Source organism: Bolinopsis microptera, chromosome 6 (genome assembly GCF_026151205.1).
Source record: "Bolinopsis microptera isolate Bmic1 chromosome 6, MBARI_Bmic_1.0, whole genome shotgun sequence".
Taxonomy (NCBI): Eukaryota; Metazoa; Ctenophora; class Tentaculata; order Lobata; family Bolinopsidae; genus Bolinopsis; species Bolinopsis microptera.
The window spans coordinates 18,751,855-18,769,212 of NC_087077.1; the positions used below are offsets into that span (position 1 = coordinate 18,751,855).

Below are 17,358 nucleotides of genomic sequence, written 5' to 3' on the forward strand. Positions count from 1 at the left end.
AAATAGAGAACCACCTCACTATAGGAGCTCTTTAAGTAAAACAAAATTTAAATTTGTTTCACTAAAATTTGTTTCACTAATTACGACTATTAATGTTGGCATATTAGGATTACCACTGTTCAGTGGCGTAACGTTTGGATGTGGGACAATTTTGAAAAACTTAACTACAGTACTAGCAAAACTGCACGTATTGCTGTAGAAACAAACTCTTTTACAGATTTCACCAACGTATCCTCTAAAATCATCTAACTTGTCCAATCTTACGTTTCTACTTAAAGAGGGGGAGAGGGCGCCAACAGGGGGGTGCTTTTTCAGTGGGGGCGACAACTTACAATGTTACGCCACTGCTACTGTTAAGAATAAGTAAAACAAAATTTTTAAGTAAAACAAAATTTAAATATGGAGCTACATAGGCTACACAAAAATATCTTGACTCTAAAATAGTGGTCGTCCTAAATCACGATTTCATTTGAAGTGTTCATTAAACAATAAACTATATGATTGGAGATTTCAGCTAAATGCATCAGGGGTCACAAGTATCCTTACTCCTAGCCCCGTACACAAGAAACCCGGTAAAATTTAAGTGCCAACAAACAACAAAACGCTTCGACAATATCTATATTAGACTACTATTTTTCGATCTTCTTTCTCCACTAAGAGCAATGACCATTGTTCTCGATAGGTCAAATCTTACTCTAATAAATGTCATTACATAGCCTTATCTTTGATGAGACTTTCCAAACAAATTAATCGGCTAGCTCCTTCAGTGGCGTAACGTTGCCTGTTGGCGCCCCCGCCGAAAAGGCGCCCCCCTGTTGGCGCCCCCTCCCCTTTCGGTGCCCCTCCCAAAAATTGAACAAATTAGGTGATTTTAGAGGATACGCCGGTAAAATCTCTAAAAAAGTGTGTATCTAGAGCAAAACGCGCAGTTTTGCTAGTACTTTAGTTAATTTTTCGAAATTTTCCCACATTCAAACGACGATTTGGCGCCCCCCTAAGACGGCGCCCCCCTGCACAGCGGGGTCAGCGGGACCCTTTGTCACGCCACTGAGCTCCTTATAAAATCAAATCAATGTTTTAATACTTTCAACACTACTATATAACAAATAATTTGAGGTCCTGAGGCCTGTCTGACGGGACACCACCCTGAACGGTCCACCGGCTGCCCCCGCCTCTACTGATAATGGTTAATAAGCAAACAGAAAACAACAAGAAGAAGCTCAGCCTGAATAGCCCGAAGTTCAAGACGCCTGAAATCCGGAGTCCAATGTACGGCAAATCCCAGGGTAGCACCACACGGAGTAGATCCAGGAGTGAAGGTGACCAGAAGAATGTTAACTCAACATTAGCTACCACACCGACAAGTTCAGAGAACCGAAGCCTTCTGCAAGTATCCCTTCTCAACCGCACGGGAGTATCACCAGGAATATCACCACTAGCAACCCCCTTCTCAGATACTGAAGCAGAGACCTCAGCCTCAGACAGCAACAGTGCATCACCGAAACCCAAGCCCAAGAAGAGCAAATGCCCCTGCAAGGCAACTTCAGGCGGGAAGTCTTGGCTCTTGACATGTTCGCGCTGTAACCAAGTCTGGCATTCTGCTTGTGCAAACCTTAAGGGCAGTGAACTAGCTGGCCAGAAAGCCATTGATGAAATACTTAAGAGTTGGGAATGCCCTTGGTGCTACACATGCCCTCATCCCTGCCCAAAAACACATAAGTCTGCCAAACTTGCATTAAAACTGGAGTCTTTATCAGAAGCAAATCAGGTGTCAGCATCAGTTATTGAATCTCTTGACGGCATGCTTAAGGCAAGATTTGCAGAAATCACCCAACCATCCAACAATCTAATTGATAGTATCCAGAAACAACTCAGCTCCCTGTCAGATCAGGTAAAGTCCATGCAGATTCCTCAGGCACCACCCCCACCACCCTCTGATATGCCCTCCACGTATGGACAGCAGCATCATCCAAGAGCACCTCCATCAGTTCCAAGGATTGAAGTAAAGGATACCCCCCTTACTCATAATTTTAAATGCATAGAAGGGATAAAGGAAGATTTCTTAACTCCTGATGAAGAGATGGAGCTCACAGACTTTCTCAAAGCTGAGAGTTTCACTAAAGAAGGTAAGCATGCCACAATCCAGTATGGCCAACATTACCACTACATGGGTGCAAAATCGGAACCAAAGCCCATGCCCACCCTGATTGGCAACATCATGAAACGTCTTAACACTGAATTCTCCTCCACACACCCCCAGAAACAGTTCCACTATGACCTAAACTCCTGCCTGGTTAACAGGTATGCAGATGGGAATGAAGCACTTCCTGAACATTCAGACAACGAGGGAGACATTAATCGGGTGTCATCGATATTCACAGTTTCCTTAGGCTCATGTCGAACACTTAGCTTTCGTGAAACTTCTACAGATAAGATTACGGAGATAAAATGTCAGGGTAGAAGCATGTACCATATGACAAAAGCAAGCCAGGAGTTTTTTAAACACTCAATCAAGCCTGAAACGTCTGATGAAGTAGGAATGCGATATAGTCTAACCTTTCGCTCAATCCACTGGTCAAATTTTAACTCCACAGTGCTTGTTGGAGATTCAAACTTTGGACAAATCAACTTTGGTACAGGTCGTGGAAAGATGGGACAAGCCACCCCTGGAGTTCGCCTCTGGGCAGCTACGGTTGAGGAGATCGATCCCTTGTCTTGTGTAGGTTACAGAAACGTTGTCATCATGGAAGGAACCAACAATTTAAAAGTAGATGGAACGGATGAGAGAGAGTTGTATACCAAGTATAAGAACAAAATCGCTCAGATTAGGAAATACAACCCACGTTGTAAACTGATAATCTGTCCTGTGCTGCCAACAAGGTCGCATAAGATCAATCAAAAAGTTAATGTTTTTAACCAGTATTTGTACAACGATCTCAGTCAATCTAATCTTAAAGTTCTAATTGTTGATAGCTTTTTGACATTTCTAGATAAAAGCACCAACCTGCTTAAGAACAGTCTAGCTAAGTCTGATGTGAATGATATTCTTCATATTAATGGCAAGGGCGTTGGCCGTTGGTGCACTAGTCAAGTTAATTAAGAACTGTATTTTTACATCCAAGGATCATAACAAGTTAGTAGGTAGTAGATTGTACAGCAACACACTAAGAGGAGGACCGCCAGATGCAGTCTGATATAAATGTTTAAGATTAACTCAACTAAGGAGAAATGCGGATGCTGTAGCAAAAACATTAATATTGGCCAAAGATTTCTTGAGTGCCAAAGTTGCCAAAATATTATCCACAAAATTTGTTTCAAAACATCTGAATTCAAGCTGACTGATTCCATACTTCTCTGTAAAGTTTGCTCAAAAAGAGAAAACTTAATTTACAACCCGTTTAAGGACCTTTGTACCACAAATGAGGATCTCTTCAAGGATAGCGAGAATGACAAATTTTACTCCGAAAATTGGTCTGAGGCTATTGGAAGTCTTCAGACTGCCTCCTCTATCTTGGACAAATGCAGCTATTATAGATTGAAATCCTTACACCAGCACACCCCTGAAAACTCTGGCTTAAAAACTTTATTTTACAACATTGATGGTAATAAATCGAATTTCGACTTATTCCTCTCGGAACTTGCCACTCAAAAAACGAAATTTTCTATTCTAGCTTTAGCGGAAACAAATACAGATGCTGAGAACTGTGATGTTTATGCACTTGATGGATATTCACACTTTTACGGAGATAAACTCCAAGGCAAAGCTAAAGGCTCAGGCGTGTGCTTGTATATTCATGATTCCCTAAATGCAACAATTAATGACCAACTTTGCACAATCACACCAAATTTAGAAACCCTATATGTAACTATCAACCATGGAGATAGCAAACTCAATGTTGGGGTGTTGTACAGATCTCCAAACGGAGACTCAGTCAAATTTGATGAAGAATACACACAATTAATGTCCAAATTTCCAAAAAATGCAAAAACTATAACTCTTGGAGATTTCAACTACGATTTGCTTAAAAATCAGAGTAATAAAAAACAGGTTCAGAATTTCGAGAACACTATGCTCTCTTATGGTTACTTTCCTCTTATATCTCGTCCCACTCACTCAGTAAATGTAGGCCAAAGCTCCTGCATTGACAACATTTTTACTGATGAGATTGACTTGGTAACCCTCTCTGGAGTTATTGAAGACACTTCTTCCCATCATAAACCAATCTTTGCTTTCTTTGACATCAGTCATTTAACTTCTAGGAAAACTTCCCCTAAGCCTAAGCAATTGCAAAGCTATGATTTCTCAAACCGAAATGTTGAACTACTAACAAAACACTTGCTATCTAAGAAATGCATACTAACAAACAATGAAAATCCAATTGAATTTGACGACTTTTTTGAAATTTTTAGCTCAGCTATTGACTCATGTTGTAAACTCGACAAACCCAAACTCACCAAACGAAATCCTATAAGTAATCCCTGGATATCCGACAGCATAATTGAAGCAATTGAAAAGAAAGGTCAGCTGTATGATAACTGGGTGAACTCAAAAAAGCTCCCTGACTTCAAGCCAGTTGGAGATCTGAAACTCCACAAAATTTTTCGTGATTACAGACGCTGTCTTAAAAAGATAATAAAAAACCAAAAAGATACCTATAACTGTAACAAAATTCTTGAAAATTCTGATAGTTCTAAAAAGATGTGGGAAGTAATAAATGAGATAAGAGGGAAAAGGAAAAAAACCATCAAACCCCAATTTATGGTAGATGGAGTCCGTGTTGTTGAAAGACGGGTGATAGCCAACAAATTTAATGAGTACTTTGCCTCTATTGCCTCAAAAATGAATGAAAATACTCATAATGGCCTTCTTTTAGAACCTCTTCCCTCTTTCCTCGAATTCATGCCACCAAAAACTCTCGATTCAATTTACTTCCATGACTGTAGTGAAGATGAAATTTCTGAGATTATAGCCAACTTGAAGAGTGGGAAAGCTAGCGACTTTCCCATAAGAGTAATCAAAAAACTATCGGGTATTCTTAGCCCAACTCTTGTTGTTCAATTTAATCGCCTAATATCTCAAGGGATATTTCCGTCAGTTCTGAAGCTTGGCAAAATAACCCCAATATACAAAAAAGATAACGAAGAACTGATTGAGAACTACAGGCCTGTTTCCACACTTCCAATTTTTGGTAAAATTTTTGAAAAGATAATATACAAACGTCTTTACAGCTTCTTGGTTAGTCAAGGAATCCTTCACGACAGTCAATTCGGATTCCGAAAGAGTCACTCAACATCACATGCACTTAACTACTCAGTTTTTCACATCCAAAAGGCCCTAAAGCAAGGTCTTCATGTTCTAGGAATTTTTATTGATCTAAGCAAGGCTTTTGACACAATAGACCACACAATTTTGCTTGAGAAACTTGAAATATATGGGATTAGAGGAGTGCCACTTAAGTTACTGGAAAGTTACTTGTCGGACAGAGAGCAGTGTGTGTCCGTCCTGGGCGAAGTATCAGACAGACTTCCTGTTCTCTATGGCGTTCCACAGGGGAGCTGCCTTGGGCCTCTCCTGTTTTTAATATACATAAATGACGAAATTCCTGGGAGTAATTGTCGACGAAGGCCTAACTTTCAATCCCTATAGAGACAAACTAGTTAGAAAACTCTCGTCCTGTTCTGGGAGGCTATACATGATTAAGGATAAAATTCCATCATCTATCCATAAGGACCTGTACCACACACTTTTTGAAAGTCACCTATCTTATGGCATTACCGTTTGGGGAGGTGCAAGTAATAATAAACTTCAACCACTATTTGTAGCCCAGAAAAAGTGTGTTCGTATCATGTTTGGTGACAAAAAAGCATACCTTGATAAATTTATGACATGTGCTAGGACTAGACCTATCAGTGAACAGAAACTTACTAGCACATTCTTTGAGAGAGAGCACACCAAGCCAATTTTTGCCCGTCAATCACTCATGACATTGCATAATTTATACGCGTATCACTGCTGCAATGAACTTTTTAAAGTCTTTAAATATCGAACACCAATTGCACTATTTGAACTTTTCTGTTTGTCTAAAAGACCCGGCAAAGAAACTCTTCTTATAACAACCATGCCCTCAAACAGTTTCGTTTACAAATCTAGTTGCCTTTGGAATTCATTCCGTCAGATGTTGGCACTGAACGACCTTGAAATCACTCATGGTGTATTCAAATCAAAGGTAAAAAAAGTCATTCTCTCGTCTCAGGGTAAAGGTGACAAGAATACCTGGGCCCCTTTGGCAAACTTTCTGAACTCAGGCAGCTTGAACGACTAAATTTGGAAAAATAAAACTTCTTGTCTGAATGAACTATTAGAACCTCAAGAAGCTGATCCGCATGTCTCCGCTACTAAAATGTTTAATGAGCCCAATCACTCATCACTTAACAGTTTAATCTTCAAAGTGAGTTGTACAATCTAGGTTGTTTTAAGTAGCTGTTGATAGTGTAAAACAGGAGTGACTTGATCGTTTTCATAACTTCGATTTACAATTTGTACCATAATAAAACTAGCACTGCCATGGGGTTCAAAAAGGGTCATTGTAAGCCTCCAGCGTAATGGTCCTAAGTCTCTGCCCCGTGCAGTGCCTGTCAGCATCAGCTAACAGAATAGCCCTAACATAACGATCAAGCCACAAATTAGGTTCTATAATGATTTAATATTGTTGAATAAAGAGATTTGAATATAATATTTGTTTTATTCTGAATATTTGTTTTATTCTGACATAAACGTAAATGTTTCGTGTTCAACTTTGACAATCTATTTCTAAGGAAAACGACATTGCATAATGAATAATCGATGTATGGTTTTTTTTCTCATATGCAGTAAGGACACCCAAATAAGATCTCAAAGGAGCTATTTTGCTCTAACTAGAGCCCTCTCGCTTGCAGTAGCGCACGTGAAACAAGCGCTTGCTTCAAACCTTCGGGGATCGCACACTACTTTAAACGAGAGGGCTTTAGTTTAAGCAACATCGGGACCAAGGACTAGCGTACCAAATAAGATCTCAAAGGAGCTATTTTGCTCTAACCAGAGCCCTCTCGCTTGCAGTAGCGCACGTGAAACAAGCGCTTGCTTCAAACCTTCGGGGAACGCACACTACTGTAAGCGAGAGGGCTTTAGTTTAAGCAACATCGGGACCAAGGACTAGCGTACCAAATAAGTTTAACAGAAAATGATAAATTTTTAACAGCGCAGTAAATGTTTAAAAAGCGTTCACCTTAAGGCTTAGAGGCTCAGTTGGTTAATCCGCCTGGTATTGCTTGAGGTACCAGGTTCGATTCCCGACTCTGTCACTAGTTACTGGGCCGCGCTCAGCCTGTCATTCCGCCAAATCATAATGTTTATGAACATAATAGCCTGGGGTCCCCAGGTAATGTCACTAGCCGTGGGGTGAGCGTCGTCGACACTCAGCTAAGGATCCTGAGTGGTCTATGCAGCGCCCCCCCCCCCCCCCCCCCCCCCCCCCCCCCGGTCCACTCAGCCAAATACTCGAGAAATCGGGTGTGAGGGTTAAATGAGGAGCTGCCCATTGCAGCAAAGTCTCGGGCGAAGAAAGTATGGTACACACTACTATACCTTAACTGTCACTGGCCTAATGTATAATTGAATCCTTCGGCTTCCTGTAATTGGCTGGTTACACACTTGTGTAACAATGTGGCTGTTGGAATGTCCGAAGTAAAATAAGTGTTGAGATTTTAAAAAATGCTAGAATTTTGCGCAAACACATTTCATTATAAACAATTTTAATCTTTTCACGTCACAATTTGAATTACCTGTACCCCAGGCTATTACATTTAATTTTATGTTCATAATCGGATGATGACTCTACGCTCGACTGTCACGTGACTTCTTCAACCCGTCCTCAAGCTGGCCCTGAACAACTATTCAAAATCCTGACTCTCTAATCTGATCACAACCCTAACCTTAACCCGATCCTTAACAGAAGCATATGCTGAAACCTTACCTGGGGACCTCAGGCTATTATGTTCATAAACATAACATCTCCGAATAGAGATTAGGCGGAATGACAGGCTGAGCGCGGCCCAGTAAGCTGAAACCCTAACCCTAACGAGAAATTAGACTGTACTACTAACTTCCTGATACGGTCATATCACGTGATCGAGACAGTTTTTCGCCAATATCTCGCCAGGGGAGCATTTTAACCCTATGTACGTCATCGTGGAGTGATTCGGAATCAACGTCCAACAATACATCGATCGAAGTTGGTTTCAACTGTCGGGGGCCGTTTTAGAACAATCTCGAAGATTGACTGTAGAGTGATTTTATTTTTAGCACGTTCGTTCGTTGTAGCGCGATATACTACTAGGCCGCGCCGCGCATCTTCTCGCAACCACAGATCGACGAGATGCACCAGTGCACCACTGGGCCTCGCCGAACTTGTCATACGTTGTATGACCCGCCGCGCACGAAGTGCGCGGCTCCCCCTGTATCTTCAGGACGATAAAGTTTCACCATAGTGAAACGACCGTGGGGGTCGCAACGTGATACAACGCCGAACTAGGAAGGATTGACATGACATCGTGAATCAAAAAGATGGGCGGAATGACAGGCTGAGCACTGTAAAACATGCTTACGATACACTCAAAATTGGGAATATTCAACGGCTCGTATATGAAACTTAACGATTTACACTCAGTGTTGCTCTAACCAGAGCCCTCTCGCTTGCAGTCTAGTAGTGCGCGACCGCCGATGGCGGCAAAGCATTGGATTCAGTTTACACAAAACATGAACATTTAGACGTACACATCGACACGATATTTATTAGAAAGCAAAAAGTATAAAATAATACGTCCGTGCGCGGCTGAAGCTGTGCCGCATAAGAATGGATGCGTATAATAAGGGCTGGAGTACGCTTGTTTATTATTGATAGATTAATGAAATGTTGCATTGTAAATATTTAAAATTGACGATATATAATGATCTAAAAATAAATTTTACGAAGCAGGCTTTGGATTTAGGTAAGATTATAATTTATTTTAGAAACCACGGATTAGATAGTTTTAAATTTACTTTGTCGTACAACTATAAACAAGTTAATCCTGTTTTCATGAATGTGCAGCTTAGGCGGCCAGTTATTGAACTATACATAAAATTAATTTTTAAATAGAAATGTGGATATGTTAAAATTTAAAACTTTCAAAACGGGGGCTTATAAATATTAGTATATTATAATTGTAAAATAAAGGATAAAATTTTAAATTTGTTTCATACTAAAATTTGTTTCACTAACTTGAATTGCAACCGCAGGCGCGCTATTGCAAGCGCGAGGGCTATGGCTAGAGCACTTGCTTTACTTTTCTATTGCTTCCTTCTCTTTTAAAGCATGAGCAATATGAGCTTGGAAGTATTGGCACTGTCAGTCAAAATGTCCAATTTCAAATGAAGCTTAACTTGAAAAAATTAGAAATAGTAATTAAAATTGTTTTTTGAATACTTAGAACTACTCAGGCTTATATTAGTAAATCATCTATACTATTGTTTGGAAGCATAAAATGTAACTGATTACTAAAAATAGAACACAGACTACAAATAGGGAACTTGATAAATGATAAAAAGATCGCACTTTATGAAGAAAATAATTATTGTTTATTATGTAACCAATCTAGCCTGTTCATCATTGAGGCTTGCCTGATTTAAAAGTCTATACGCTAATACCATGTCATTGTAAAGATCTTCGTCTTTTTTCAGCTGTTTGAGGATTTTATACCTCCTCTGGAATTCCAAGATGTAGTTGTCTATATCTTCTCCATCCCCTCTCCTGTATCCCTCAAAATCATCTATTGCCTTAAATAAAGACTGGGCACTGTTCTTCTTATACAGTTTGTCCAGTTCGGCAATGAGTTTAGCAACTCCATCTTCTGCTCCTAGCACCTCTCATGTCATGTTTATAGAGACCTCCTGTGGTCTACCTTTCATGTTCAATATCAGCTTACTAGCTTGCTGTTTCGTTGATGCTGCGGTGCCAAGCTGCCATATTAGCACTTTCTTCTTCCATGTGCTGTAATCGACGCTGTCGTCTAAAACTGGTATCTCACGAAGACTCATAGTCATAGTTTGACTCAAAAAACTCTAAAACTGTCTCTCAATTAGTCTCTAAATTAGTCTCTAAATTGTAGTCTAAATAACACACAAACAAAGTGCCACTGTCAGGTCGTTACGTAGAACGTTTTCCGACTTCCTGCTATCACTGTTAGATGACCGTTAGTTGACCAATAAAATCCGTATTTGTCGTATGTACAAAACCTGTAAAACAAAATACTTTATTACATAATAGAATAACTTTACAACCAAATTAAACAAATTCCAAATAAATACCTAATAACTAAACAATATAAATACTTACCGATTGGATGGTAGTGTGCTGCCACTGGTCTGCAACTCCCCAGTCCAATCGGTTATCCCTGTTTCTTTGTCATTGCTAGAAAGGGTAAACACGGTTAGAAGTATTCCATCACAAAAGAGAGATAAATGTGTGATCAGAAATAACAGATTCCGCCCAGGTAATGTATTGCAGCAGCATCTGTACTACGCTTTACACTTTTATCTGATCTTATCTCTTATCTGATCATCCATATATAATATATAATCCAAGAGTACCATACCATTTACCAATATCTACGTCGATTATATAAGATGTATGCTAAAGCACATTCAGGAGCCTTTATATTCAAAAGCGAGTAATACAATTGTGTCATGAAATTGATATGAAACAAAAGGATCATCAAATATAGTTTTAACAAAATTAGAGGGTGTAAATTATATCGAAAAGAAGAAGCAACAAGTCCAATATTTATATAAAAATCCGTGTGTTGCCAAGAGAAAGGGAATAAATATCTCATGAATTTGTTTTTATTTATTTATTTTTAAAATTAACGGTTTTTAACTTTTTAAACTTTTTTATATGTAAATAAATTTTGACAATTATGTTAGTTATAGAATTTGTTTGTTTTTTAATGACGAAGGCTGTGAAATGTTCACAGTTCTGATAATGAGGAAATCAGAAAGAATGTTTAAAACTAGTGATGATGTTTATGTCATTATTCTTAATCTAATCTAATCTAATCTAATCATCGAAGTGGAACATTGAATATCCACTTCTATGTCCAATACTCCTTTTAACTACAGGTGGACTGGGAAGAGAATCAAATATCCTTTTCAAGAAGCTAGCTGATAAACTTTATAGGCAGTAACTTTTTTATAGAGCGAAATTCGACCTCATGAGATCACAGCCATTGCTCTTAGCGGAGAAAAAGGGTTTTTTAAAAATAGTTATGTGGCCAAGATAGCATATATTTCGATAATAACCATTGCTGAAATTATTTATGTATATCGTTCTTACAATTCACTCAACTAACGACTCTTACTAACCTCCTTAAACACTAAACCCGATTCTCGCTATAAACTAACTACTCACTAAAACTACTACACTAAAATATCACTAAATAATCCCAAACTGAATGTCTTTACTTCCTAAAATATAATACTAAATAAAACTATGTTTAAACACTTCCTTCTTCTTCTAGGTTACTCTCTTCTATTGTTGTGATGCTTACACTCCTTATAGCCGTCTCCTATTTCTTCTCTTCAATACATTTCCACTACAATAATAAAAATACCTAATCAAATCAAAATCAAATCAAAATATATTGACACAAATAAAACATCATCACACATTATCAAAAATATATCTACTAAAGTTTTAAAATTATCTAAAATCTATTGGCCTAAACAACCAAGTTAAAATGAATCTAATTTACATACTTTCCACTACTATATAAGTTGATAAAGCGTTTTTTAGGAACATGAGGATTACACATAAGATATTCGTTGTGCTTCTCTTTATTAGTAGCATAATTTAATCCCTCAATCTTTCCTAATACTTCGTCCGAAACATACCAAAAATGACTATCATTTACAGATCCGTTTAACATAGTCTCTTAATTGAAAGCCTCTAATCTTATTTTAAAACTTAACACTGTCCCATAATTCTTGACATCCGAGGGGAGTTTGTTCCAATATGGTCTCACCCTCTCCGGAAGAAAAGAACTATGGACTTTCTTCATTTTACTGCTACTTTCACTGCATCTACTGTTTGATTCCACATTAAGACCAGATCTGCTCATACTGAACAAACCAGCACCTATGATTCATAAGAAATACAATTAATATGAATCATCTGTAACATAAAAAATAAATAAACCTACAACCATCATGAAACTATAAGTAAAATACAATTTTTACACTTCACAGGCTAGCACACCTTCTACTAGCCACTACAGTTAGTACACCTTCCTACTAGACTCCGAGACACCTACTCCCGGGAAGTTCCTCTCCCGCTGGATCTCAGTCCTAGTCTCTCTTCATCACTTCTTCTCTCTTTACATATTAAGAAACTGTTTACACCATTAAAATATTCAAAACCCCTGGAACTCTTTACATATGCTATAATATATATTATATGACAATCCTTCAACAACATGACAATCATATAATCTCATAACACACATATTATAGTTGATGAGCAGTTGATGAGTACAAGGTCATGTGATTATGACATCACCTGAGCTGCAGATTGTTTTTATAATTTATAATTTAATTTTGCTTGAATTTTAGGCAAAATTTTCAGTGGTATACTCATTTGATGTCCATGTGTAAGCTTTAAAGTGTAAATGGGAAGATGGGGATAAATGGGAAATGGGATCTCTGTATTTTTGTCTCTCGGGCAGTTGTTGAGTGCACTGGGTAACAAACAACTATTTAGGTGCAAAATGAGTCGGTATGAAGAGCGTGGTGATTATGGTGGCGGCAGATATGAGCGTCGGGATGATAGGTCATCTAGGGGTGCACCTCAGCGAAGAGCTGGAGATTGGGACTGTGATGACTGTGGATTCCATAATTATTCCAGTAGGAGTGAGTGTTTCAAGTGCAGAGTACCCAAGAGCGGCGGAGGTGGTGGAGGTGGAGGAGGTGGTAGAAGATCCCACTCTAGATCTCCTCCTCGCAGAGATAGAAGTGATAGATCCCCTCCTCGTAGTTATGGTGGCGGTGGTGGCGGCGGTTATGGTGGCGGCTATGGTGGACGTGGTGGTGGAGGCAACAACGATTACGGTGACAACTGGGATTGTCCCTCATGTAACTTCAGCAACTTTGCTAAAAGGTATGAGTGTATGAAGTGCAGAACCCCTAAAAGTGGAGGATCAGGAGGGAGATCAGGAGGTGATGACCGTCGTGGGGGTGGACCTCAACGAAGAGAAGGAGATTGGGATTGTGAGAAGTGTAGTTTTACTGGTAACTTTGCCAGCCGAGATTCCTGTTACAAGTGTGATGCTCCTAAATAGATCTGTCCCTCAGCCTAAATGTTAATGTCAGACCATTCATTTATGTGCATATCTTGATTTGAATTAAGTTATTCTGATTTAATTCACCTACAATTAAATCTAGTATCTGAGAGTAAATATGCACTTATAATATCAAAGCTCCCCATTTGCCTTATTTTGAATCACGGAAGAGTCCTCTTCAGCTTCAGTAACCATTTTGAAATAAAAGGAATATTCTTCCAAAATTTTTTATTGATAGTCACATTAGACTACACACACTTTACTTTAAAATGGATTTTTTAATGAATTACAATATTTTATTACTGTTATTATCTATCTAATTAGTAATCTTGCCTGGATTGCAAGCATTCTCCTATTTTCTTGCATTTGACATGCACAAGATTGCTATTGGTCGTTTTATTTATGAAAATCATATTGACTTGAATTCTACATCTTATCGTATAATTGGGTTTTCTTGGACTAACGGATGCTTGAGTTGTTGAATGATGGAAATATGAGCCTAACAGCAAGTAAATGTTTGTTTCTGTTGGTTCAAAATGAAAAATATGTACAGTTATTTACATCTACAGAAAATGGTGTGTATGGGAATGAACTGGAAGTGAAAGTTGGAATTGTGTTGGTTTCAACGTGAACAGGTGTTGTGTTAATATGTTTGTTACTTAGCCGATTGTACAGGATAACAAACAACTATTTAGGTGCAAAATGAGTCGGTATGAAGAGCGTGGTGATTATGGTGGCGGCAGATATGAGCGTCGGGATGATAGGTCATCTAGGGGTGCACCTCAGCGAAGAGCTGGAGATTGGGACTGTGATGACTGTGGATTCCATAATTATTCCAGTAGGAGTGAGTGTTTCAAATGCAGAGTCCCCAAGAGCAGTGGAGGAAGTGGAGGTGGTGGAGGTGGCAGAAGGTCCCACTCCAGATCCCCACCTCGCAGAGACAGACGTGACAGATCCCCTCCTCGGAGTTATGGTGGACGCAGTGGTGGTGGTGGTGGTGGTGGTGGTTACAACAATAATGATTACGGTGACAACTGGGACTGTCCCAAATGTTATTTCAGCAACTTTGCTAAACGGCATGAGTGTATGAAGTGCAGGACTTCTAAAAGTGGAGGATCTGGAGGAGGAAGATCAGGAGGTGACGACCGCCGTGGGGGTGGACCTGAACGAAGAGAAGGAGATTGGAATTGCAAGGAATGTGATTTTAGTAACTTTGCCAGCCGAGATGCTTGTTACAAGTGTAGTGCTCCTAAATAGAGCTCTCCTTTGTTAACTTTAGACCAAGAATTGATTTGCACACCCTGACTTGAATTAAGTTATTATGATTTGATTCACCCCTAATATGCTTATCAAATATTTGGCCTTATTTTGGATCACGGAGGAGTCCTGTTAGCCTCAGTAGTTGTTTGAATGAAACATTCATCCAGTGTTTTTATTGTTAGTTTTGTTGGAGTATACACTATACTGTAAAAAAATTAATTTTTTACAATTTACGATATTTCATTACAATTATTATCCACATTATTGGTGAATTCTCCTCTGGATTGCTAAATAAATTAAGATTTCGAATCTAGGCTTATTGGGGTGAATGTTTGTGCTGCATACTGACGAGTAGGTTCAATCAATCAAATTCAATTTGGGTTCCATTTCAAAGTTTATGGTTCCATGGTTAGAAATACAGCTGAATTGAATTCTACATTTTATCATTAATTGGGTTGTAATGACAACATATGGTATGGATGTATCTTTTTCTAAAGAAGTGAGAGCGTAAAAGCAGGCAATTGTCCAATTTTGTAGGTTTAAAGAGAAATCTAGTGTAGGTGTGATTATAAAATGGGTGTTGTCTGCAAATGATCCTATTAAAATGTGAGTGGGTAATCTTGGGTAATCTTGAGTTATTTTGGTATCTGTGTTTAGTTACCACTGTGTCTAGTTATTTCAACCTAGGCAGGTAAAAATGGTGGTGATATGTTTGAAGTTATTGTGTAGTGTCTGAGTGCACTGTTTAACGAACAATTATTTAGGTACCAAAATGAGTGGTCGGTATGAAGAGCGTGGTGATTACGGTGGCGGCAGATACGAACGTCGCGATGACAGGGGTTCGTCCAGGGGTGGATCACAGAGTGAGCACAGAGCCGGAGATTGGGACTGCGATGACTGCGGATTCCACAACTATTCCAGCAGAAGTGAGTGTTTCAAGTGCAGAGTACCCAAGAGCGGTGGAGGTGGAGGTGGAGGAGGTGGTAGAAGATCCCACTCTAGATCTCCTCCTCGCAGACATGCTGGGGGCAGATCCCCTCCTCGTAGTTATGGTGGCGGTGGTGGCGGTGGTGGCGGCTATGGTGGCGGCGGATATGGTGGCGGATATGGTGGACGTGGTGGTGGAGGCAACAACGATTACGGTGACAACTGGGATTGTCCCTCATGTAACTTCAGCAACTTTGCTAAAAGGTACGAGTGTATGAAGTGCAGAACCCCTAAAAGTGGAGGATCAGGAGGGAGATCAGGAGGTGGCTATGACCGTCGTGGGGGTGGACCTCAACGAAGAGAAGGAGATTGGGATTGTGAGAAGTGTAGTTTTACTGGTAACTTTGCCAGCCGAGATTCCTGTTACAAGTGTGATGCTCCTAAATAGAGTCCCTCTCCAGTTCAAGTGTTAATGTCAGACCATGCATTTTATGCCTTCTATTTATTATGTTTGAAAGATTGTTTTTAATACAATAATTTTTACAATTTTACCCAATCGAATTTTCTTTGTGTCTCTTTCTTCGTGCCAAGCGGGATGCCTGTAACTAGTATACAACACACAAAATACATCCTCTTTAATAGAACTATATTCGCTCTAAATGTTGTGCCCTTGATGAGAACAAGTGGATTAGTGGACACTTTGTTGGTTTATCTTGGTATTTATGAGTTCGTTTCAACAGAATATGACTGGTACTGTGTTGGTAATATGTGTAACAAACAATTATTAAGGTTCAAAATGAGTGGTCGATATGAAGAACGTGATTATGGAGACAGCAACAGGTATGATCGGAGAACAGACAGGTCAATGAGGGGTGGACCTCAGCGAAGAGCTGGAGATTGGGACTGTGATGACTGTGGGTTCCACAACTATTCCAGCAGAAGTGAGTGTTTCAAATGCAAAGTCCCCAAGGGTGATAAAGGAGGTGTAGATAGATCAAGAAGGTTCCACTCCAGATCCCCACCTCGCAGAGACAGACGTGACAGATCCCCTCCTCGGAGTTATGGTGGACGCAGTGGTGGTGGTGGTGGTGGTTACAACAATAATGATTACGGTGACAACTGGGACTGTCCCAAATGTAATTTCAGCAACTTCGCCAAACGGCATGAGTGTATGAAGTGCAGGACCTCTAAAAGTGGGGAATCAGGAGGGAGATCAGGAGGTGATGACCGTCGTGGGGGTGGACCTGAACGAAGAGAAGGAGATTGGAATTGCAAGGAATGTGATTTTAGTAACTTTGCCAGCCGAGATGCTTGTTACAAGTGTAGTGCTCCTAAATAGAGCAGTTCTTCAATGTTAAAATCAGCAGTTCTCCAATGTTAAAATCAGACCATGAATTTTATTTCCTCTATTTATTGTTGTTTGATAGATATTTTTTATAATTTAATTTTCCCCCATTTTAATCAATCGATTTTTATTGGTGCCACTTTAGGGCAGGTTATAATTTATCGCCAACTCTTTAGTGAAAATAACAGTGTTTGAATTTAGACTATTCATTATGGGCGGAAAATTGTGTTTCATGCTCTAGCACATTGCACATAATTTTGGCCAATAACTATTGATATGAGCCAATTCAATAAGTAACATTTCTATTATCGTGATTCGATAGTTGAAACTCGGTGACTGGGGTCTAGAAGTTGTGTAGTGGGCTTCAATAGATCAGTGTGACAAATGCAAAGAGCTAGTATGAAAAATGATTTTCGGAT

General features: G+C 39.3%; 2 protein-coding genes across 2 annotated transcripts; both read left to right on the forward strand.

Moving 5' to 3' along the window:
- Positions 1–1,084: 1,084 nt before the first annotated feature.
- Positions 1,085–17,055, forward strand: LOC134816516 (RNA-binding protein cabeza-like). The gene is made up of 2 exons (XM_063825389.1): positions 1,085–1,116; positions 15,432–17,055. The coding sequence occupies exon 2, from the start codon at positions 15,440–15,442 to the stop codon at positions 16,040–16,042; it is 603 nt and encodes a 200-aa protein (XP_063681459.1). The 5' UTR covers positions 1,085–1,116; positions 15,432–15,439; the 3' UTR covers positions 16,043–17,055.
- LOC134817473 (RNA-binding protein cabeza-like) lies at positions 16,391–16,933 on the forward strand. Its single transcript, XM_063826613.1, has one exon. The coding sequence runs from the start codon at positions 16,391–16,393 to the stop codon at positions 16,931–16,933; it is 543 nt and encodes a 180-aa protein (XP_063682683.1).
- Positions 17,056–17,358: the final 303 nt, after the last annotated feature.